At 53.2% G+C, this 24915-nt stretch overlaps 1 protein-coding gene across 4 annotated transcripts; it reads right to left on the reverse strand.

The window, feature by feature from the left end:
• Positions 1-209: 209 nt before the first annotated feature.
• TMPRSS9 (transmembrane serine protease 9) lies at positions 210-24915 on the reverse strand. Of its 4 annotated transcripts, XM_054050524.1 has the most exons (17): positions 24793-24912; positions 17045-17194; positions 14774-14925; positions 13173-13300; positions 12653-12720; positions 12050-12225; positions 10922-10963; positions 9680-9793; positions 8935-9106; positions 8440-8714; positions 8149-8285; positions 5892-6204; positions 3890-4061; positions 3293-3564; positions 2742-2878; positions 1021-1378; positions 210-926 (listed from the first exon to the last, which is right to left on the reverse strand). In XM_054050524.1, exons 3-17 carry the CDS (start codon positions 14895-14897, stop codon positions 709-711), a joined length of 2706 nt encoding a protein of 901 aa, XP_053906499.1. In that variant the 5' UTR covers positions 14898-14925; positions 17045-17194; positions 24793-24912; the 3' UTR covers positions 210-708. The 4 variants fall into 4 exon arrangements, with proteins under 4 accessions (XP_053906499.1, XP_053906501.1, XP_053906502.1 ...); XM_054050526.1 differs by lacking the exon at positions 17045-17194 and having other exon boundaries at positions 24793-24915; XM_054050527.1 differs by lacking the exon at positions 14774-14925.

Consider the following 24915-nt stretch of genomic DNA (forward strand, 5'->3'; position numbering starts at 1 on the left):
GTTGGGTTAGAAGGGACCTCAAAGTCCACCCAGTTCCACCCCCCCTGCCATGGGCAGGGACACCTCCCACTGGATCAGGGGCTCCAAGCCCCATCCAACCTGGCCTGGAACCCCTCCAGGGATGAGGCAGCCACCACTGCTCTGGGCAACCTGGGCCAGGGCCTCCCCACTCTCATCATGAAGAATTTCCTCCTTATGTCCAGTCTAAATCTTCCCCTTTCCAATTTAAAGCCATTTCCCCTCGTCCTATCACTCCATGCCTTTGTAAAAAGTCTCTCCCGCTTTCTTGTAGCCCCTTCAGGTACTGGAAGGTCGCTGTAAGTTCTCCTCGGAGCCTACTCTTCTCCAGACTGAACAAGCCCAACTCTCTCAGCCTGTTCTCATAGCAGAGGTGCTCCAGCCCTCCAATCACCTTTGTAGCCTCCTCTGGACCCATTCCAACAGCTCCATCTCCTTCTTACGTTAAGGATTCCAGAACTGGACACAATACTCCAGGTGAGGTCTCACAAGAGAGGAATAGAGGGGCAGAATCCCCTTCCTCCCTGCTGGCCACGCTGCTTTGGATGCAGCCCAGGACACAGTTCGTTGGGAGACAGATGGGTTTGATGGTGTTGCTGAACTTGACGGGCACATGAGCGCACATTGCCGGCTCATGTCGAGCTTCTCATCCCCAGCACTCCAAGTACTTCTCTGCAGGGCTGCTCTCAATCACATCGTCCCCCATTGTGTGTCAAAACCACAGATTGCCCAACCCAGGGCAATGTAGAACGAGGTTGGGCAGCAGTCACAGGCTGCAAAGCAATACTCACCACAGTTATGTTCATCGAAGTCGTTGCTGCAGTCAACGATGCCATCACATTCAGGGTTTTGTTTTCCAATACAGACGTTGCTGGAACACTTGAAGGTGAGGCTGGTACAAGGCACCACTGGAAGGCAATAACCCATGGCCTGCTCAGTACCCCCCGTGCTGGGGCTGGAGGTCTCCTACCAGCACGTCAAGAAATCTGCTGTCAGCTTTACCTGGGCTTTGGGGGGGCTTGGCAGGCTCAGTGGTTTTCAGAGCTGTGGAGGTTTCTGTCACGGGTGTTGTCTCCACGGCCAGGGTGGTTCTGTTGGTTGGAATCGCAGCCGTTGTGCTGGGCTGGCGAACAAGGATGGTGGCAGCAGGAGTTCCGGTAATAGCTGAACTGGAAGGGGTGCCTGTGCCAAGACTGGGCACCTGTGAGATGGTAGCCAGGATCCAGTCTTTGAGTTTGGTAATTCTGGAGTAAACACCAGGTTTCATAGCCTGGGCACAACCAATTCCCCAGCTCACGATGCCGGCCAGATAAAACACTCCGGGGGTCACCTCACAGGCCAAGGGTCCACCTGAATCTCCCTGAGGAAGAAGCAAGGCAACGGCTGCTCAGCCCAAGACAGGTCTACGTGGAGCTGCCCCCCGACATATCCCTCCCCCTCTTGAAGCTGCTGAAGAAGGCTGCTGCTTTTTCTGAGTCGCGGGGTGGAGAGGGGCCAGATGGAGGTCTGGTGGCCACTCCACATCAGCGTCCATATCAAAGCCCACCTGTGCAGCCAGGATGAGTCGGGGAGAATGAGCCATTCTGTCTCTGCCACTCGTTTGCCTATCAGGACGACTAAACTGGCACCTGGTCATCCCCTCCCTTATCAGATTTACATCATAGATTTCAGAACAAAGACTCAGAGGTGATCCTCAAAACAGAAGTATTAATAAGATTTGTGAAAAGAGATCTACGCATGTTGTACTTGGGTGATTTAGACTATGAGTTTTTGTGATGGAAACATCCTTATCTATGACCCTGGATTTTCTGGATTCCTACACGTTGTTGGGGATTAAGCAATCTACTGTGTCCCATACCATCAGACGCCACTGATCAAAGTAAAGGAGATGGGTCGACTGGTACCCGAGATGTTATCACTCCAGAATAGACTATAAGAGAATGAGAGGAGCAAGCCTTAATGGGAGCTCCCTCTCAGCTGGTCTGAGATCCCCCACCGACGTCAACAATCTACGAACACCGAACACCAGAGCGTTTGCAGAACATCTAAAGACTTTATCACCGAACTCCGTACAGGTCATATGGTCCCTCACGAATCCTTATAGGATGCTAATATTGGTTAGACTTAAGCTTAATATTCTTGACTTAGAATTGTAACATTATAGGTGATAAACTCAATGTTTAAATACAGTTCTCGGTCCTACTCTGTCTCCCTCGGGGTGTGACACCCCTTTAGCCACACAGGCAGGACTCAGCTGCCCCAAACTCTTCTTTCTCCAGCACCACGGGGCTGTCTATGCCACGCAGCGTGTGTGCACAGCTAAGGGTGCAAAGGCTGAAACCAGGGTTGGCCCTCAACATGGCTGCACAGATTCAAGTGGCATTTGTCATCAAAGTTAACAGTGCCTTTCCGGAAGGGAAGGATGGCCACCACACGGCCACCAATGTCCTGCTGCCACAGGAGGAGACCAGCTTCATCCAAGACTCCAGTCTGGCCACACAGAGTCATGAGATGTTAGTAGAAGTCATTCTCAACTTGATGGAGCCTTAAAGCTCTTTTAAAGCTCTTTTAAAGCTCCATGGCAGTGGGCTGCGTTCTTTGAGCCAAGGTACACATGGGGTGCAGCCTCCCCACAGCAGCTCGATAAATATTTCCCAAGGATGGGTGTGAGCCTGCCTTTCTGGAACAATCCCTAGAGGAGCCAAGAAATCCCAGACTCTTACCTGGCATGAGTCTACCTTCCCCTCCAGGAAGCCAGCACAGATCATTCGGTCAGTGAGGGAGAAGTTGTAGAGGAAGTCGCAGATCTTCTGGTCTATGATGCCCACGGAGGCTTTCTGCAGGATTTCAGGCTTGGTGACTGTGTGAAAACCACAGGATTAGTCAACACAGAAGAAAGAAGTAGGAACTAATGGCTTTTAGACTGACCCAACACATATTTCAGGAAAACAGGCTCTAATCCCACAGAGGAATTGGTCCTATGTGAGCTGTGTTCTCAGCAGCCCAGCAGCTCTGGAATGGTTTGGGTTAGAAGGGGCCTCAAAGCCCATCCAGTTCCACCCCTGCCATGGGCAGGGACACCTCCCACTGGATCAGGGGCTCCAAGCCCCATCCAACCTGGCCTGGAACCCCTCCAGGGCTGGGGCAGCCCCCACTGCTCTGGGCAACCTGGGCCAGGGCCTCCCCACCCTCACAGCAAAACATTTCTTCCTAAGATCTCATCTCAATCTCTCCTCTTTCAGCTTAACCCCCCCCATAATGGATCCCTGCTTACCGTTCCCTTCTTGGAGGTCACCCCACCCAGAAATGATGCATTTCTTGCCAACAGGAAACTTCTGCCCAGCAAGTGGGAGACAGATGGGCTGGATGTATTTGTTGAAGACAAGAGGTCTCTCTAGCTCAAGTAGAGCCACATCAAAGTCCAGAAAAATAGGGTTGAAGAGGGGATGCTGGATCACTCTTGTTACGTTGACTCTCACTGCAGTCCCATCTGTTCCGTTCAGCGAGGTAGTTCCCACGTAGGCTTCAATCTCCCCTGGTTCTGTCCTGCAAATACATAATCACACATGCTGATAGCATGAATCCTGACATTTAAATAGCAGACAGCTTTAAACGATCGGTGTTTGAAACCTTGCTTTACCACAGCAGAGGCAGAAGAGCAGCCCTGCTAAGTCAGGCCCCAAGAGCTGTCTCCAGCAGTGACCCATGTTGGATGTCTGAAGAGCAGGTAAATATAGAGTAGTTTGGGTTGGAAGGGACCTTTAAGATCATCCAGCTCCAACCCCCCTGCCATGAGCAGGGACATCCCACTGGCTCAGGCTGCCCAAGGCCCATCCAACCTGGCCATGAACACCTCCAGGGATGGACTCACTCGTTGAAGCAGTGAGCTGCCGACAGCAGCCAGCGGTCCCCGATTATGGTGGCTCCACAGAAATGCATTGAGTCTTCTTTCAGGCTGACTTGCCAAGGGATCTCTCCACTGGAAGCATCTGTTCCTCCCACGATCTTGCTGGGTTTAGAGAACCCAGGCCGTCCTCCACACTCTGAACAAAAGCCAAAGCAGGATTTGTGAGTACTCTTAGCAGAAGACAAGTGAGGAGAGACTTTTGTGCTCTTTGATCAGTAAGTATGAGCAGGAACAGGTCAGGGCTGAAGACTGAGGCTTCTGCCCAAGCCCTGGTGGTAATCATGGGAGCCCCTGATGGTGGCTGTGCACAGACATACACGGGCTTTCACCCTAACTGTTCTGTGTTTTGCTCTTCATCCCATGCCTGTCTCGAAAGCAGAGCAACCAGCAGCTCTGCGCCTCTCAGCCCTGCCACGTTAGATAAAACATTACTCCTGAATTTAGAAAAATATGCTACATCTCCCTGCAAAGCTGCTGGGAGTGCTTCTTGGAGCCAACAGGTTCCTCCCATGGACTTGCCCTTCTTCCCTCCAGGGAGAAGATGCATAGCTGCTGGGAAGCCACAGCCATCAACTTGGACCTGCTGGGAGACCCTTAGGTGCCAAACAAAAATGAGTGGTAACAGGTTCACAGAATCACAGAATCACCAGGTTGGACGTCTTAGATCATCAAGTCCAACCATTCCTATCAACCACCAAACCATGTCTGTGAGCATCTCATCCACCCATCTTTTAAATACCTCCAGGAATGGAGAATCCACCCCCTCCCTGGGCAGCCTCTGCCAGGGCCTCATGACCCCTTCTGTGAAAATTTTTTTCCTGCTATCCAGCCTGACCCTCCCCTGGTGGAGCTTGAGGCCATTCCCTCTTGTCCTGTCCTCTGTCACTTGGGAGAAGAGCCCAGCTCCCTCCTCTCCACAACCTCCTTTCAGGGAGTTGTAGAGAGCAATAAGGTCTCCCCTCAGCCTCCTCTTCTCCAGGCTAAACACCCCCAGCTCTCTCAGCCGCTCCTCGTCAGACGTTCTCCAGCCCCTCACCAGCTTCGTTGCTCTTCTCTGGACACACTCCAGAGCCTCAACATCCTTCTTGTGGTGAGGGGCCCAGAACTGAACACAGGATTCGAGGTGTAAACCATGCCAGATGCTGCTGTGTCTTAGTCGCTGTCCTGGGCCTGCTGAGGCAGTTCCACAGACAGGAGGCACACCCACACATGGGTTGCACAAGCCAAGGAGCCCATGAAATTCCTCTGCACAGGGACTGAGTGACTTTGCCACCTGCTCTGGGCTGAGTGGAGGTAGCCAGATAGCATCACTTGTGCCTTGGTCCTTAGGCAATGGTGGTGTGGGCCACCCTAAGGAAGGTCAGCTCAACTCAGCGGAAGATCAAGCCTGACATTTGGACCTGTACCAGCCACTCCTCCTGCCGAGGTGCACCCAGGCTGTGGGTGCTCAGAGAATCATAGAATAGTTTGGGTTGGAAGAGACCTTAAAGATCATCCAGTTCCAACCCCCCCCGCCATGGGCAGGGACATCCCACTGGCTCAGGCTGCCCAAGGCCCATCCAACCTGGCCTTGAACACCTCCAGGGATGGGGCAGCCACAGCTTCCCTGGGCAACCTGGGCCGGTGTCTCACCGCTCTCATGGGGAAGAAATTCTTCCTAATGTCCAGTCTAAATCTGCCCCTCTCCAGTTTATACCCATTCCCCCTCGTCCCATCCCCACAAGCCTTTATGAACAGTCCCTCTCCAGCTTTCCTGGAGCCCCTTTAGGTACTGGAAGGTTGCTCTAAGATCTCTTTGGAGCCTTCTCTTCTCCAGGCTGAACATCTCAGCCTGTCCTCACAGGGAAGGTGCTCCAGCCCTCTGAATATTTTTGTAGCCTCCTCTGGACCCGTTCCAACAGCTCCATCTCCTTCTTATGTTGAGGATTCCAGAACTGGACACAGTATTCCAGATGAGGTCTCATACCTTGTGGTCTGGAAGCAGTCACTGGCTGGCTGGCCGCTGGGGCTGGTGACATGACGGGGTTTGCTCCAGTGGTGTTGAGGTCTTCAGTGCTGACCACGTTACTGTTAGTACTGGGATGTATTGGAGGGAGAGTGCGGGCTATGGAGGTGGGGAAGGCAGAAATAGCATCCAAGATCCAGTCTCTGAGTTTGGTCACACGTGTGTAAACCCCAGGCCGCCTGGCTTCAGCGCACCCAATTCCCCAGCTCACGATTCCCGCCAGGAAAAACTTGCCAGATGGTTCTTGGCAAACCAGCGGCCCACCAGAGTCACCCTGTAAGAGAAGCCAGAGAGTGAGCTCTCCGTGGGGCTGCTCAAGATCGCCTTGGCCACCCTCAACACACCTCTGCCTGACTGCGTCTCTGTCACAGTATCACAGAATCACAGAATCACCAGGTTGGACAAGACCTCTTAGATCATCAAGTCCAACCATTCCTATCAACCACCAAACCATGTCTGTGAGCATCTCATCCACCCATCTTTTAAATACCTCCAGGGATGGAGAATCCACCCCCTCCCTGGGCAGCCACTGCCAGGGCCTCATGACCCCTTCTGTGAAAATTTTTTTCCTGCTATCCAGCCTGACCCTCCCCTGGTGCAGCTTGGGGCCATTCCCCCTTGTCCTGTCCTCTGTCACTTGGGAGAAGAGCCCAGCTCCCTCCTCTCCACAACCTCCTTTCAGGGAGTTGTAGAGAGCAATAAGGTCTCCCCTCAGCCTCCTCTTCTCCAGGCTAAACAACCCCAGCTCTCTCAGCCACTCCTCGTCAGACGTTCTCCAGCCCCTCACCAGCTTCGTTGCTCTTCTCTGGACACACTCCAGAGCCTCAACATCCTTCTTGTGGTGAGGGGCCCAGAACTGAACACAGTACTCAAGGTGCAGTCTCACCAGTGCCGAGTCCAGAGGGAGAATCACCTCCCTGTTCCTGCTGGTCACTCCATTTCTGATCCAAGTCAAGATGCCATTGGCCTTCTTGGCCCCCTGGGCCACTGCTGGCTCATGTTCAGCCGCTGTCAACTAACACCCCCAGGTCCTTCTCCTCCGTGCAGCTCTCCAGCCCCTCTTCCCCACTCTGTAGCTGCACAGGGTTGTTGTGCCCCAAGGGCAGGATCTGGCCTCCCAGCTCACCTCTGCTTATTGCAGCAGCCTAGTGACGGGGGAAGCACCTTCTGCACTGGCTTTCGGGTGCTCCTCAGTGTGGGTACACCATTCTGCTATGAAGCAGTACCCTCGTGCACTTGATATGCCAGAAGAGCACAAGGACATCCCCCATAAATCTAGCGTAAGCATTTCTACTGGTTGAAGCACTTGTTAAACTGCTGCTCTTAAAGGCTGAGCCCAGCAGGCTCTGAACAGTCAGATGATGGGTGTTCGTTGCATGACACACAACCCAGGGAGACCATCCTAATCTTTGCATGATGTTTTCTTGATTTGGCCATTGTTCTCTGGTCAATGCTCTGATACTGTGGGGCCATATAAGTGTCACTGATGTAGGACGTTGTGTCTGGGAAGCTGGTGGTGCCTTCCGTGGGTAGGATTGCTCTGGGTGAGTAAAGAATAACTGGAAGGGTCACGTTCACCATCCAACCTTGAATCTTCCACTCTTGGCCCCTTCTCCAGTTTCTGCTGCCTTTGGTGCAGAAATATGAACCACTACTGCCACAGAAGGGCAGTTTTGCTCAGCTGGTGGGTGTGGGTATGTGGGGTCCTGCCAGACCACAGGGGCAGCTGTGGAAATCCCAGCCCTCCTCTCACAACAGAATCCTCCTCTCCCCACGCACCGTGAAAGGCAGGATTTTCTCCAGCTGGCCACTTGTGATTCCAGACTGGATCAAGGCTAACTAGGGAAGACACCAAGCTGTTCACCAAAACCTCTTGTGTATGGTTTAGTTTCCTCTGCTGCCCTTTGCTATCTGGATTTTGATTCAAGGATCTGCCAGGTACACCGGCAGCACCAGCCCTGGTTACAGCTCAGGAACGAGGCAGAAGCAGTTAAATATCCACAAGATCCTCTTGAACAGCAGTGCCCTGCGCTAAGGACTAGAGAACGTGTCCTCACAGTTGTCTTCTACACTCCTTGGATCCGAGGCATGGTCTCAAACCTTAGAGAGGACCGAGACCGTGCTGTGAGATCCTGCTTCCTGAAGAGCTACTTGGTGCATACGGGGAGGGAAAAGACTCATGTGTGGAGGTTCGCCACTTTCCAAGGGCAAAGCTTACCTGGCAGGAGTCGATCTTCCCCTCCAGGTAGCCAGCACACAGCATCCTGTCTGTGAGGGCATGGCTGTAGAGACTGGAGCACAGCGTCTGGTCCAGCAGCTCCACTGTTGCTTTCTGCAGGAATTCGGGTTTCACCACTAAACGACAAAGAAGCGACCGTGAGCTCGCTGCCAGGAGCCTGCATGGGACCAGCTGCCCATCTCACTGCCCACCTTGGCTGACCAGAGCGTGGAATTGCCTTCCCCAGTGCCTCCCACCCCACTGCGGCTCCTCTGCCCCCTCTTTGCTTACAGAAATCCTCCCTGAGGTAGCCCCAGCCGGAGATGAGGCACTTCTTGCTGGCGGGGAAGTGATGCCCAGCCTCGGGCAGGCACACGGGCTGGATGTACTTTGTGAAGGTCACGGGTCTCTTCAGCTCCAGCACGGCCACATCATAGTCAGCCGTGTCGGCGTTGTAGAAGGGGTGCGGGATGATGCGAGCGATGCCCATTTTCACCGCGCCACTGTCTGAGCCTTTGAGGGAGGTGGTCCCCGTGTAAGCTGCCCACATGGCCGGGTCCTGGAACCTGGTGGAGAGACAGCAGCGACGGTGTGAGCCCGCAGCCAAGGCATCACCCTACAAACCAGAGCTGCCCGGGGTGGCTGCTGCTGCCCATCCTGCCCCAGGACCAGAGCTCCCCAGGGCTTCATCAAGAAAGCCGGGCGGATGGGGCAGTGCGGAGCAGCGGGAGCAGAAGGTAGGGCAGCTTTTGGAAATGGGGCCACGCCAGCGTAGCTAGAGCTTACTCAGTAAAGCAGTGAGCGGCAGACACCAGCCACTTCTCCGTGAGGATTGCAGCACCGCAGAAGTGCTCGTTGTTCTCTCGCAGGCTGACCTGCCATGGGAACTCCCCTCGGGATGCCTCTGAGCCTCCCACTATCCTGCTGGCAGTCTGCATGGCAGGACGGCTCCCGCAGTCTGAAACGGAGGAGAAAAGGCAAGGATCAGAATCCTGCTGGATGCACCCCAGCAAAGGGCTCGCGGGGGCAAGTGAGAAAAGCTGCTTTAGCTTCCTGCATGCTCCCAGCACGTGCTTGAGCAGCAGGACCTTGCCAGGGATGTCGCACGGTGGGCTTTAACCTGCAGGCTTGGAAAAGAGCACTGCAATACATTGGCCTCCCTGAAACTCTGGAGAGCAAGACATCCCGGAGAGAAATCTTTTGGCAAGTTTCACAAACTCAGCCACTGCCTCGTGATCTGTTCCCAGCAGCTCGTGGGCATGAGGTAGTTGCCCAGGACATCAGCACATCAGGAAGGTGCGTCTGGCCACAACCCTCTGCAGGTGGTGGTGGGACCACGGTGTTTGCAGGGTACAATTCTCTCCCCGATGCAAACACCGGGGTAACAAGGGGTGCCTGGTTTGACAAGCTGTGCTGTGCCCTTGGCTCTCTTCAGTGCCCAGAAGCCCAGGGGTGTTCCTGCTGTCCAGATCTGTAGCAGGGGGTGGTGGCCCATCACCTGTGTGCAGGAGCCCTGCCGTGAGACACTCACCACAGCCCCTTTCATCAGAGCCATCGGCACAGTCTCTTTGGCCATCACATTCAGGGTTCTCTTTCCGCACACACTGGCTGTTGCGGCAGGTGAACGTGTCTGCGGGGCAGCTTCCTGTGGACAGCAAGGATTCAGTCAGTTATGTCTTCTGAAGCCCCTCAGCAACTGTCCCCAGCCTCCCCAGGGACACCCACCACGGTGTCCTTGTCACTCCGCTCCCCAGTGTTCAATGTCCCCAGCTTTAGGAATAGGGATGGACCCGGGGCTGCCTGGTGCCCTGAGCTGGAGAAGCGGGAGTGCTGGAACAGGGACTCCTCATTTGTCAGGGTCCAGCTGGATCTGCTGGATGTTCCCATCTGCTGGATGGAGATCTTAAGAGTGACCTTCCAGTACCTGAAGGGGGCCTACAGGAAAGCTGGAGAGGGGCTATTCCTAAAGGCTTGTGGGGAGAGGACGAGGGGGAATGGGTATAAACTGGAGAGAGGCAGATTTAGACTGGACATAGGAAGAATTTCTTCCCCTTAAGAGTGGTGAGACACCGGCCCAGGTTGCCCAGGGAAGCTGTGGCTGCCCCATCCCTGGAGGTGTTCAAGGCCAGGTTGGATGGTCCTTGGGCAGCCTGAGCCAGTGGGATGTCCCTGCCCATAGCAGGGGGGTGGAAGTGGATGATCTTTAAGGTCCCTTCCAGTCCTAACTATTCTATGATTCTAAGTGCATGGGTCTAGACGGGGTTCAGCCCAGAGCACTGGGGGAGCCGGTGGATGTGATGGGCAGGACCCTCTGGATCATCTGGCAAAGATTTTGGCAGTCGGGGCAGCTCCCAGCCAACTGGAAGCTCACCAGTGTTATTCCCATAGAAAAGAGGGGTGTGAGGGAATCCTAGAAGAATGGAATAGGAGGAGACCTTTAAGGTCATCCAGTGCGAGCCCCCTGCGGGGAGCAGGGCCATGTTCCACTGGAGCAGGTTGCTCAGAGCCGAGGCTCAGTTTGAGCGGAAACTGGCCAGCGCTACATCAGACACCAAGAAGGGCTTTGTAAACGTGTTCCTAGCAAGAGGAGACCTAAAGAAAACAGCGGAGCTATCCTTGTTGAGCTTGCAAGGAAAAGGAGGTGCAGGACCCTGGACCATACAGTTATGAAAAAGATGGAACGCAGGCGCCTCTTTCCGTGCAGCCAGGCCACCGGTGAGGAGGAGGTCAGGGGAGCAGGGGCAGATGGATCCTCCTGCTTTCTGGCTCTTACCTGATTTCAGTCCCGGTCTGTGGGGAGAAACCTCGCTGGGACCTGTGTCAGAGCGGAAGGGATGGGGTCAGTGAGGGCATCCCAGCCCGGGGCTGCGTGCTGCCATGGGCTGTGCTCCTCCTGGGTGGGCAGAGGCTTTGTTTCACCTTTTCCTCCTGCCTGGCAGTCGTTTTCCCTGCCCCCCAGCCAGGGCTGAGCTCCTGGCCCAGGGCCCTTCCTCAGTTTGCTCCACAGTGCCCAGCAGCCGAGCAGCCGCCCGCAGCCCCGCAGGCTTTTGGGGTGACCCCAGTGCAGGGAGAAGTTCCCAGGGCTGTGGCAGCGAGCTGCTCCCCGGGAGCGGGCGCCAAGGCTGAAGCTGTGCAGGGCTGCTGCTGAAAGCCACGGGCTGTCTGTGCACCCTCCACGTGGGCTGCACAGGGCTCCAAAAGCTCCACGAGAGCACAGAGGGACCTGCAGGGGATCCCACACCTTCAGGTCTTCCAGATGTGTTTTTTCGAGTGTGCTGGACCTGGAGCCCCAGGGTCACACGCTGCTCCAGACTCACTGGAGGAAAGGAGAATTTCTACTCGGAGGAGTTCAGAGAATAATTCAAATATGAGAAATATCTGCCTAAGCAGGAATTACTGCTGCAGCCCTGAGGACGGCCCAAGGGCTGCTACTCATTCGTAGGTCTAGACAAACCAACAATTACCATCCTGTCCTTCAGGCTGGTTCCAAGTGCTGCAAAAAAAAGCCAAAGCTGCAATTTCTGCTTTAGGCTGCAGGGCCTGAAGCTGCTTTTGGAAGACAGAGAGCAGCGGGACAGCATCAGCATTGGAGGGGGACCTGAGGACCCCCCACAAATCTGTTGAGCAATTGCTAAGACCCAGGCACGTTTCTACTGCTGTCTCGTGAAACTGGAAGCACCTTGGGGCCAGGGAGAGCATCTTCTGTTGGTTTGCTTGGGCACCTGCCAGCACCTCCATCTCTAGCACTGCCGCTGTGCACGACGCCTTGCTTGGACAAGAGCTAAACCCCTGTGGCACTTTGGCTGTCTGAGACACAGTTTGTGGCTTTGCTGGTGTCACCTTTGGTGCCAGCAGCACCAGCACAGGGCACCTTGCTCTGGCTGCCCGGAGAGGAACGTACCTGTAAGAGAAGCTGAGGATATCGTCCCGTAGGCAGCCAGGGAGAGACCTTGCCTGCTCAACGCAGCCGCCAGCCCGTGCCTGAGAGCTTCTTCCTCCACGGTGGAGCTCAGGGGCTGCGAATCCTGGGGGATGAAGCGGAGGCGGAAATGGACAATCACGCTTGAGTTTCCATTCCTGCTGGAAGACAGCGAATTAATGGGTACATTGGCTCCATGGTCAGTACAAGGGACAGGCTCTCATGCTCACTGCCTCAAGGCAAGATGATCAACTCAAGAGAAACAAAACTAATTCTTCATAATTTAAGGTACAAGTTACTCCAGAGATGTGCTTCAGCTTGAAATGGTCATACACACTTTTTTCTTAGGCATAAAGTTCAGCTTTGGTTAAATAAAGCACTTTCTCTCTGCCCTTCTCCCTGCATTTCCAATCAAAAGAATCCAGAACATGGATATGACCCCAGAAGAAAATCCAGCCTTGGTTAAAAAGCCGTTTCCTCTGTCCAAGTTTTGAACAAGCACACAAGCTCGCCTTCTTGGTGGAGCTTCTCAGAATGCCCTGAGACATGAGCTGCACCGGCTGCAGGGAGAGCTGCCCCACTCACCTGTAGCCCAGGATGGTGCAACCAGTGCAGCTCCAGTCCAGCTGGGAGTCCTGGACACTGGACAGAAACTGCAAAGCAAAGTACAATGGTCACACATCCACCGAGCAGAAGACCTCAGGGACAAGATGATGGCTGGGATTTTGCAGGGAGTTGGAGTGAGCTGAAGCATCTTCCCTTGTCTCGAGAACTCCTGTGCCCAGCTCACATGTCCAACCCTTTTCCCACCCAGGCTCAGGGCACATGAAGCACATCCCATCTTTATGCCTTCCTACCAGCTCTTTGCAAGGAACAGACCTGAGCACGCACGCATTTCTCACCCTACAAACGTCTCTTAGGGCCCTGATGGCGCCTCTTGAAGCACAGCTCAGCCCCACGGTGTGCCCTGCTAATGTTTAAGAAGTCCCTGTTTTCCTCCTGCCCTCGGTATCAGGATTCTGCTGAACAAGGACAGCCGAGCTGGCCCTGGGGAACAGCCACAGGCTTTCCCAAGTCTTCTCCTGGCAAGCCCAGATCAACTCACCAGCCTCTCAAGAGCGGGTGTCAGCACCCTGTAGTAGTCCGAGCTCTCCATCTGTAAGCTGCTATTGAATGTGATTCCTTGCAGCTCCACTGTGTGCTCGAAGCTGGTCTCTCCCGTGGGATGACATGCTGCCAGGGAGGGAAGGGAAGGGGTCTGTCAGAGGCACAAAGGACACAGGCAGATTTGGGGCCTTGGCTGGAGCCACCTTCCATAGCATCATAGAATGGTTTGGGTTGGAAGGGACCTGAAAGATCATCCAGTTCCATCCCCTGCCACAGGCAGGGACACCTCCCACCAGATCAGGGTCTCCAAGCCCCATCCAACCTGGTCTGGAACACCTCCAGGGATGGGGCAGCCACCACTGCTCTGGGCAACCTAGGCCAGGGCCTCCCTGCCTTCATTGTGAAGAATTTCTTCCTAATGTCTCATCTAAATCTTCCCCTTTCCAATTTAAAGCCATTCCCCCTCATCCTATCACTCCAGGCCCTTGGAAAAAGCCCCTCCCCAGCTTTCCTGGAGCCCCTTTCAGAACTGGAAGGCTGCTCTAAGGTCTCCCTGGAGCCTTCTCTTCTCCAGGCTGAACAACCCCAACTCTCTCAGCCTGTCCTCATAAGGGAGGTTCTCCAATCCTCAGATCATCATTGTAGCCTCCTCTGGACCCATTCCAACAGTTCCATCTCCTTCTTGTGTTGGGGATTCCAGAACTGGACACAGGACTCCAGGTGGGGTCTCACAAGAGTGCAGTAGAGTTGGGGAATCCTCACCCTGCTGGCCACGCTGCCAGAGATGCAGCCCAGCATACAATTGGCTTTATGGGATTTTCTTGCTTTCCCACTTTGGAACGTAGGCCTCATCACGTCCTTCAGACCCGCCCGGTTTGGGCAGTGTGCGTGTCCCTCGCCACTCCGTCTGCCTTCAGGCTGCCCAGGGCTGTGCTGGGCCACCCCACACAAGTGCAATAGGAGAACTTTGCACTGAACTAATTTGAACTTGAAAATGACAAGGCTTTGTCAAGCCTGAGACAAAAGCTCAAGAAAAGATGGGTACAACCTGGCAGCGCAATCCCAGATGGCCCATCCTTGCAGGAACAGGCAGAGGAAAGGTGTGCTGGGTCCAAAGCCAGCTTAGAAAGTACAGGAGAGCTGTGCTGGTGGGACCCATCAGTCACGTCAGGATGGGGTCCACACCAAAGTGCTGGCCCAAGATGGCATGTGACCACAGGGCACCTGAGGCAGCAGAAGGGAGGTGGGAGAGGCGAGGAGACGGTGGTCACGCTCTGGAGTGGGACAGCAAAACCAGCAATGGCCAGTGGAGGCTGCGACACAGGGTGGCTGGTACACGGACAGGAAAGGTGGGAGTCACAGGGATTAGAGGAGAGGAACAGAGCAAACGTGTCATACGACACTGAAGACAAAGTGCTTTGTGGTCAGATTTCCAGAACATGAATTGACTACAGCTCTCGCAGTTTGCGTGCGTATGTGGGGAGGATTGACCACATTTGTTGTCAGCAGAAGGCTTTTGAGGATTTTGGCTATGAAGACTGACCATTGCTTTTCTTGCAGTAGATAAACTGAAAAAAACCTACACAGCTGCACACTCACCCAGCAGGATCCCCAGGTAGAGGGCTGTCACGCTGCCCACCACGGCGGCAGCAGCCACTACCTTCCAGCAGCTGGCCCTCGGTCCCGTCCTCTGGGTGCCTGGCCCAGACTTTATCTGTTCCATGCCTTCTGAGCAGCTCCACAGATGGCTTCTGCGATGAAAAAGAAGAGGAGGAAAAGGACAAGACTGGGATGAAATGTGGCAGGCCAGCTGTGGTTACCCCAGGAACTCCAACCAGTGTGTTCTCACAAGAAGTAAAGGGATGGATATGCACTGCATCCCCCAAATGTGTCTCAGGCAGCACGTTTGACTATTACATCCAGACTATAGGACCTGACCACATCAACCATGGCGGGCCCTCCTTTTCTGGTTCCCCTCCCTTTTCTTCCTGGAAGGTCACCGCTGAGCACGGAGACATCTACTCATCTTTTAAACACCTCCAGGGATGGTGACTGAACCCTGGGCAGCCTCTTCCAAAGCTTGACAATCCTTTCAGTAAGGAAATTCCTCCCAATATCCAACCTAAATCTCCCGTGGCACAACTTGAGGCCATTTCCCCTGGCTACCAGGGAGAAGAGACCTTGCTACAACCTTTCAGGCAGTTGTAGAGAGAGATAAAGCAATAAGGTTTCTCCTCAGCCTCCTTTTTTCCAGGATAAACATACCCATCTCCCTCAGCTGCTCCTCATAACCCTTATTCTCCAGACCATTCTCCAGCTCTGTTCCCCTTCTCTGGATGTGCTCCAGCCCCTCAGTGTTCTTCTTGTACTGAGGGGCCCAAAACTGAACCCAGGATTTGAAGTACGGCCTCAGCAATGCCGAGTCCAGTGACACAATCGCTTCCCTGCTCCTGCTGGCAATGCTGTTCCTGATCCAGGCCACGATGCCATTGGCCTTCTTGGCCACCTGGCCCACTGCAGGCTCACATTCAGCCAACTATCAACCAAAACCCCTAGGTCCTTCTCCTCCAGGCAGCTTTCCAGCTGCTCCTCTCCAAGCCTGTAGGATTGCATGGGGCTTTTGTGACCCAAGTGAAGGACCAAGCACTTTGTCTCCAGCACTGGTGCTTCCAGTATTTTGCTCTAAGTGGTACAAACATCCTGCAAAGAAACTAAAGCCCTGATCTGATCTTTCTCACCCCTTGAGATCAACTCGGTGGCCTCTACTAGACTTGTTCCAGTGTGTAAATGCTTTCCATGTACTGAAGATGCTCAGATAGGACACAGTACTCCAAATGTGAGCACAGAAGTGCCGTAGGGTCTTGGCAAAGCTAATTCATCTCTTCCACTTATTCTACTTGGATATTGACGGCTTCAAGAACATACAACCCCCTCAGCTTTTCCTTCCTTTAGGGCTACAAAGATGATCGGAGGGCTGGAGCACCTTCCCTACAAGGACAGACTGAGAGAGTTGGGCTTCTTCACCTTGTGGGGATAGGACGAGGGGGGACGGGTATAAACTGGAGAGGGGCAGATTTAGACTGGACATTAGGAAGAATTTCTTCCCCATGAGAGTGATGGGACACCGGCCCAGGTTGCCCAGGGAAGCTGTGTCTGCCCCATCCCTGGAGGTGTTCAAGGCCAGGCTGGATGGGCCTTGGGCAGCCTGAGCCAGTGGGATGTCCCTGCCCGTGGCAGGGGGTTGGAACTGGATGTTCTTTAAGGTCCCTTCCAACCCAAATTATTCTATGATTCTATGATTCCTCAGTCCTGCTGACATAAGAGACATCTCGCCTGGTCACTTCTGCACCAGCTGCTTCCACCAGCTTAGAGGAGGCTGCAGTGGTTGGGCCCTACAGCTGCTGTTTAGTGAGGCTGTAACTCAGGCTGTACCTTCAGCAACCAGGGAAGCTGAGGAGCAACAGCCTTTTCTAATGCAAATTCATCCAACCATGAAAGAGAAAGAGGCAAAAGGGGACGCAGGACACAGGGAGCAGCAGCACTGTTTCAGCAGAGCTTTCAGTGCTTTCCAAGAGGCGTCAGCAGCTCTTTAAACTGAAGCTTCTAGATAAGAGAATTTAAAAGGCCACTTCTTTGTGAGGCAAGGGACAGAGAGAAAGGGGAGAGGAAGGGAGAGTCTGTCCAAGATGCCTCTTTTTTTCTAACAGACCTCCAAATACTCTTTTTCAGCTGTAACTGAGCCTGCAGAGATAGGCACGTAGGGCCCTCTGCTTGCCTAACAATATCTCCATCAGACAATTCAGCTCTGGCCAAGAGCAGACAGGGAGAAAACGTTTTTTTTCCAGTGGTCCTTGTGACCTGAATACATACAGATGAGCGATCCCTCCTCCGCTCTTTCAATGGGTTTTGGAGTCACCGGATCTCTTGTAGGATGCTTGATGTGGAAGCTCCAGTCCAGTTACGCTGACCAGTGCACGGAGGTCTCACCACCTACAGACTTTAACAGCAGGACAATGGCATCTGAGGAAAAAAAATACCATCGCAGAAAAAATTGGCTTTGGCTGGATGTTACTTTGACAGTAAAGTTTAGATTGAACAAGTCTCGGCTCCATATAGAAAGCCATACTACAATAAAAAGTACTTGGGACACTAAGAAGTTCATATTATGGATTGCAGAGGCATAAAACTGGAAAAAATAAGAATATTTAAAGACAGAGGAGGCTTCTACCTCCCCAAATCAACACTTGTCATCCTTGCCCTCCCTTCAGGCTAAGGAAAGTTTGTTTTCTTTTAGTGTGAGTGATGAGAGCTGAACACATAAACGGAATATTAAGCATCTAAAGAAAAAGCCCATCTTGCAAGAGCAAAATAGAGGAGACTGGAATTGATTTTAGTGGAAGATAAGGACCATCTATAAATACTTACTGGAGCAGAGTAGCAAGGAGCTACATATGTTGAAAAACATCATTGCATTAAATCAGGCGAGTGAAAAGGGAATTTTGTTGGTGGAGGCAGAAATTAGAATAGAATCATTGAATCGTTTGGGTTGGAAGGGACCTGAAAGATCATCCAGTTCCACTCCATGCCGTGGGCAGGGACATCCCACTGGCTCAGGCTGCCCAAGGCCCATCCAACCTGGCCTTGAACACCTCAGATCAGTAATAACAGCAGGAAAATCACGAGTTTCCAGTAGGAACATTAAGGAAAAAAAGCACATTTATGTGGTTTTGTCAGGTTATAAATTGTGAGCCGTTATAAAATATGACGCCCCTCACAGCAAGGGAGAGAGGGGTCTCAGTGATTCGAGAGTCCTTCCAGTCCCATCTTAGTGGGGTTTCTTCTCAGTGCCCCATTTTAGCAGAGAAGGTGTGTGGGAAGGGCTACAGAGAACATAAACAAGAACCACCCTCTGCAAGCAACCGTCTCCAGTTGTCCTTGTGGATCGGCTGAGATTCCTTGGAGATGGCCACCATCGCTGCTCCTTGACAGCCAGCTCAGGGTTTGTTTCCTCCACAGGAGGCTGGATTTGGTTCTGGGGCAGCCTCGAGTCATTCCCTAGAATTTCCTCAGGTGTGTTTTATTTCTCAGTTGGCTCAGACAGGGATAGATCAAAGTATAAAGTGGAATCAATCAGCAACCTCTCAGTAAGTGACCTTCCAGTACCTGAAAGGGGCTACAAGAAAGCTGGAAAAGGACTCTTCATAAAGGCTTGTGGGGATAGAACGAGGGCGAATGGGTACAAACTGGAGAGGGGCAGATTTAGGCTTGATATAAGGAAGAATATCTTCACCATGAGAGCGGTGAGGGTGCACAGGTTGCCCAGGGAAGCTGTTGTGCCCCATCCCTGGAGGTGTTCAAGGCCAGGTTGGATGGGCCTTGGGCAGCCTGAGCCAGTGGGATGTCCCTGCCCATAGCAGGGGGGTGGAAGTGGATGATCTTTAAGGTCCCTTCCAACCCAAACTATTCTATGATTCTATGATTCTATAACAATCCATTTATCTGTAATATTTCTCCTGATTAGCCAAACTGTCACCCACTCTTCTCAAGGACAAGAAAGCAGCATCTGTGTGTGTGAGCACATGGGTCCCCTGGCACAGCGGAGAGGGCAGCGAGGGGACAGGCAGGGCATTTCGCAGCCTCCCCACGGTCTCTGTCTCGTGCCCTGTGCACGCACACCTGGAGGACCAGCCCAGAGCCCACAGCTGCTCCGCACAAATTGGGGTGGTTACTGGTTTTAGGTAGAAATTGGCTTCTTGCAAAGCACGACAGCTCCTGAGGCTGAAGTGGATGGTGACCGCTCAGCGCTGTGGTGATGGCTACACCCAAAAGGGCTTGGCTTTTCTTCATTTATGTCCACAATCCCCCGCCTCTTCTCTTCCACTACTTGGTATTCCTCTTCCCTTGCCTCTCCTGTGTCTTTCCTTTCTTTGTTTTCACCTCCTGAGGTCATTCCTTCTGCTGTCCCAGTCCTCTCCAGCTCTTCCCACTTAGTTTCTTGCCTTCAGAAGAGGAATGTTTACATCCTTATCTCACTGCTTTGCCCCAGGCTCCTTCAGAACAGAAATATTCACACCCTTATCTCTCACTGCTTTGCCCCAGGCTCCTTCCTCCTCCTCTCCAGCTTCTCCTGCTCCTGCTCTGCCAGCCCCAAGCAGCCGCCCTCCACCAGGACAGGAGCCAGGCCTCTCATTTGCTGACCAGAGCAAAGAAATAGGGAATCACAGAATCATAAAATCATAGAATCATAGAATCATAGAATGGTTTGAGTTGGAAGGGACCTTAAAGATCATATAATTCCAACCCCCCTGGGCAGGGATACCTCCAACTAGATAAGGCTGCTCAAGGTTAAGGAACACAGGAAAGAAAAGGAACAAGGAAAGGAAACCCTCATGTCCCCTGACAGCAGTCCCGGCTCTTCTGGATTCTTTGTGCTGCACTTCCATATTCTGGGTTGTTTGGATGGTTTTATCCAATGCTGTGATTATAAAGGGCAGCTGATACGCTGCAACCATTTGAATAACCAAGTGTTAATAAAGCGTTTGCTTTATCCCACCTTAAGCTGGTACCAGTACAGGGTACCCTGGCTCTCAGCACAGCAATTCTGTCGGCTGAGCCTTCAGACAAGGGTTGTAAACTGTCTCATGGCCTAAGGTCATGCCTGTAAGCTCTGACCCAGACTGAGCCTTTGTGAAATGATGGCATTGGAATGAAAGAAAAGCCACTTGCTTGAGGCAGACAACAGGATCAGCAGCAAATCCACCTGCAGCCAGGAAAAGACACCAGTATTTGGTCAAAGGTGAGTGAAGGACTAATGATTTTATCACCCAGATAAGACTTATGGAGCTTCAGAGGAGGAATCCAGCAGGAGCAGGATCGCCCTTCTCTGACAGGAGAAAGCCCAAAATGAAAAAGTAAACTCTAATGTGCCTCTCGCTTGGTGGGTTCACAACAAACCCCCTCTGTGCCACCAAACCATGAGCCTGAGCAGAAGAGAGAAGGCGGCCACTTGCAGTCAGCAAAAGCAGAAAGATGAAGATAAAGAGATGTGGGTGTGCAAACAGCTCTGCTGGCAGAGCCTGGCGGTGAGAACAGCAAAACTCAAATATCTCAGTTAAAATGGGATCAAGCCGTGTGATTTTTTTTTCCTTACGGTTGGGAATTTACGTGTATGCAAACAGGGCTCAGCAACCTCGGGCAGCAGCTACTGATGTTTTCCAAGGGGAGTGGATTTATAGCCGGTGGTGCCTGCTGGGTGGTGGTACAGTGCAGCGATGGGTCAGTCTGGAGAGGCCAAGAACCACATGCCAGTTCCACGTTTTGTCTCAAGGGCACCCTAGGGCTCCAGAGATGAAAGGGAGTGTTGGAACAGAACCTTCCTAGTGAGCCCATACATCTCCCCTCAAATCTTCTGATGAGATGAAGGTATGCCATGAAGAAAAGCCCATGTAGAAACAGCAGCCAGCCTAGCAGAGCACAGAAAGGGAAGGCAGAGCCACTCAGCATGAAGCAAACTGGAGCAGACAGTACCTCCATAAGCACAGACAAACCTCCCATGACCAGCAGACATTGTCAAGCCAGGCTTGGCTAAGTTGGCCTTTGTATTTCATGCGGCACGAGCATCTCCTGCCACCAGATTGGTTCCTCCAACCACCCAACACTGTATTTCTTCAAACATTTTGCTTTAGCCCATCTCCAACTTCTGAACAGGACATGTAGAGCTGTGCATGCCCCTCACATCCCTGAAGGTTAATGCTTTGTGGGGTTGTGCTGCGTTTCTGGGGCTACACCCTACTGCCAAGCAGAAGGAAGCCCTGTCACCTGCAAGGCTGCAGATCCTGGGCTGAGGACACCTATGGAACAAAGTGAGCAAAGAGTCCCCAGCACTGTCAGCCCCCAGACCGCAAAGGTCTGGAAGTGAAAGGTCTGCTCTGGGTGTTCCCAGTGCTCACCATTCAGTTTAGTCCCAATCCTGAACACCAGCTCGCTTGCAGCTCTTCTCTTGGAGATGCATCTGGTTCAGCCGCAGCCCTGCTCTCAGCAAGCCCGATGACACTGCACGGGCCTTGTTTATTGTCCCACTTGGACTTCAAATATCTCTCAACTTACAAGTAAGAAGATCCTCTCCCTGCCTGCCAGCTCCACCGTCTCAGCCGGGACATGACAGACAGACTGAGCTCCCCCGCGCTCGGATTATCACCGCTAACAAAGACTCTAACATCATTTCCACCTTGGAGACATTCAGCCCCGAGCTCTCCCATTGGTAACAGAGAACTGGGCAGATTTGTACCTGCAATTACTTTTTAAACTTTTAGCCATGGATTATCCGGTCAATAAAGGCACCTTCAAGCCCCAACTGCGTTGGCCTGGGCTCGGCACAGATAGGAAACACCGAACGCACATCGGAAGTATCCAGTGCACAAGGAAGGGACATTTTTGTCCAGTTACTCTTCAAAATAGGAGCTTAATTTGATACTTTTTGGCTCATAAATGGCCAAGAAAAAATCACATGCTTAATTAACTCGGGGCATTTCCTTTAGTGATGACCACCCTCCTCCCTTGGTCGCTGTGCCCGGCCCAGGGCCAAGCTTGTGGGAGAAATCTTACAGAATCAGAGAATGCTTTGGGTTGGGAGGGACCTTTCCAGGTTCTCTAGTCCAAACACCCATCAGGAACAGGGAGATCAAGTTGCTCAGAACTTCATCCAACCTGACCTTGAACACCTCCAGGGATGGAACCTCCACTACCTCCCTGGGCAACCTGGGCCAGTGTTTCACCACCCTCATTGTAAAAAATTTCTTCCTTATATCCAGTCTAAATCTCCCCTCCCTCAGCTGAAAACCATTCCCCCTCATCCTCTCCCTGCACTCCCTGATCCAGAGCCCCTCCCCAGCTTTCCTGGAGCCCCTTTTTCTACTGAAAGCTGCTCTAAGGTCTCCTTGGAACCTTCTCTTCTCCAGGCTGAGCAATCCCAACTCTCTCAGCCTGTCAGTCTTAGTCCTGATGAAGCTGGTGGACATACTGGGACCAGAGATTCTTAGAAGAACAGTGGCTAAAGTAGGTATATCTTCATTTCGTAGATAAACACATTAATCTTTCTTCCCAGCTCACACACATTAGAAGCAATGTGCCAATTGCATTTTTTTATACCCAGCTTCAGCCATTATTACGGTTTAAGAGGTCAGCATTAACATTCATGAGCACAAAACCCTCACGCTCCCTTGAAAGCGGTCACCGGCAACGCACGCTCCCTCAAAGGAAGAATTCACACAGAAAAACCAGCCAGCGACGAAAGGTGTCAAGCAGGGAACTCGCAGCACCTCACTGGGATTTTTGGCATTGACTTCAGAGGCTGCAGAACGAAACTTCCCATGTATCGACACAGGATAGTGTCCTCTGCTGACCACACAGCGCTCTGGCCAGCCCGTCCCGTTTGAGGAGCCCATCCCCAAGCCCTGCGCTGCCCTGCTCGGCACCTTCACCCACAGGAACCCCCGGGAACACAATATGGGGGATACGCCTGAACTCTGCAGGGCAGCCTCACGGCTGGAAGACAAGCGGGTGTGAAGCAGCGTGCCAACACACCCAATCCCTTTCCTTCAACCATGGGAACAAAGCACCGTCCAGCTGCAGAAATATTTCCTTTAGCTCAAAGGATGGTGTTCAAAGCCCATGAAGGTCGCCTCAAGATTTGTCCCATGCCAAGGTCCAAACTGCTCACAGCCGTGGCTCTGCCAGTAGTGTATTTCTTCTAGCGATAATGCTGCTTATTTTAGCATTTAGGTGTGTGTTATTGCTAAAACTGTGCTTTTTATTTCCCTTCAAGTTCCCTGAACTTTCTTTTTAGACTATTTCATAATTCATTATAGCTTTTAAATAACACAGACCATGCATTTGTTTTCCAGAGCATTAGAGAAACTAAGTTGTTCCTCCTCAACCAATTCTTTCAGAGAAGAGGGTCCAGAGATCACTTTCCACCTAGGCTCAGCCATTAGATCTCGCACCGGGTAGAGCTGAAGACACACTGCGTAACAGAGAAAGGATGAAATGTCCTACAGAAATGTAACCACAAGGCACAACTTGCAGAAGCGTCCAGTATTCACGGACATTCAGCAGGAGCCCATCCCTGCCTGTTGGCTCCTTCGGTCTGAGGAGCAGAACAAAGCTCCTCCAGCATCACCGACTCCTTTGTGCCAAGTGCTCCCAACCTCCCCAAACCATTTCAGAGTCACCGGCAACTGCAAAACACTAAAAAGCACTCCAGGATCACATAAGGAAAAATATTTGGCCACAAGTGACTAAAAAGGAAGCAGAGAGGGAGGAAGGAGAGGAGGGCTGTACGAGCCTTTCCAGCCATGGGATCCCTGCAACGAAGTCCCAAATGCAAGATCTCAACAGCTGGGTCCCAATTGCAGGGTCCAAAGGTCCCAGACGTGGGGTCCTGGTCCTTGGGTCCCATCTGTGAGGTCCTGGTCCCAGGGTCCCAATGGCTGGGTCCCAACTGCAAGGTCCCAGCTGTGAGGTCTCAACTGTGAATCCCAGCTGTGAGGTCCTGGTCCAAGGGTCCCAACTGAGGGGTCCTAATTGCGGGTCCTGATGCCAAGGTCCCAGTCGTGGGGTCCCAGCTGCGAGGTCCCAAACACGGGTCTCAACCATGAGGTCCCAACCATGGGGTCTCAGCTGTGAGGTCCTGGTCCCAGGGTCCCAACTGTGAGGTCCCAACTGTGGGTCCCAGTCCCAAGGTCCCAACTGTGAGATCTCAACCGTTGGGTCCCAAACACAGGTCTCAACCACAAGGTCCCAGCAATGGAGGTTGCTGCGAGGTCCTGGTCCCAGGGTCCCAACTGTGGGGTCGCAACCGTGGGGTCCCACCCATTGAGTCCCAGCTGGGGGGTCCCAGCTTTGAGGTCCTGGTCCCAAGGTCCTAACCGTGGGGTCCCAATCCTAAGGTCCCAACCGTGGGTCCCAACTGTGAGGTCCTGGTCCCAAGGTCCCAACCGTGGGGTCCCAGCTGGGGGGTCCTGGTCCCAAGGTCCTAACCGTGGGGTCCCAATCCTAAGGTCCCAACCGTGGGTCCCAACTGTGAGGTCCTGGTCCCAAGATCCCAACCGTGGGGTCCCAACCCTAAGGTTTCAACCGTGAGTCCCAGCTGGGGGGTCCTGATCCCAGGGTCCCAGCCATGGGGTCCCAGCCGCGGCTCCTGGTCCCAAGGTCTGAACCGTGGGGTCCCAGCTGGGGGGTTCTTGGTCCCAGGGTCCCAGACATGGGGTCCCAACTGCAGCTCCTGGTCCCAAGGTCTGAACCGTGGGATCCCAACCCTAAGGTCTCAACCGTGGGGTCCCAACTGTGGGTCCCAGCTGGAGGCTCCTGGTTCCAAGATACCAACCGTGGGGTCCCAGCTGAGGGGTCCTGGTCTCAGGGTCCCAGACATGGGGTGCCAACTGTGGCTCCTGTTCCCACAGTCCGAACCGTGGGATCCCAGCCCTATGGTCTCAACCGTGGGTCCCAGCTGTCGGGGTGGGTCGGGTTTTTCCTTCCCTCCACCCCCGCGCCAGGAGAGCCCGACACCCCGCATGGAAGGCTCGGAGCGTCGAGAGGAGCCGGGACCCCCCGGGACTCACCGCTCCGCGCCGCTCCCAGTGCTCTTTTCCCGGGAAAGGCGCCTCAGCTAACCGGGAGGCGGGGGCAGCGCCCGGGGCTGCCGCGGGGCTTAAAGGCACAAACCCGATTCGCTTGAAAACTTG

Source organism: Cuculus canorus, chromosome 27, assembly GCF_017976375.1.
Source record: "Cuculus canorus isolate bCucCan1 chromosome 27, bCucCan1.pri, whole genome shotgun sequence".
Classification (NCBI taxonomy): Eukaryota; Metazoa; Chordata; class Aves; order Cuculiformes; family Cuculidae; genus Cuculus; species Cuculus canorus.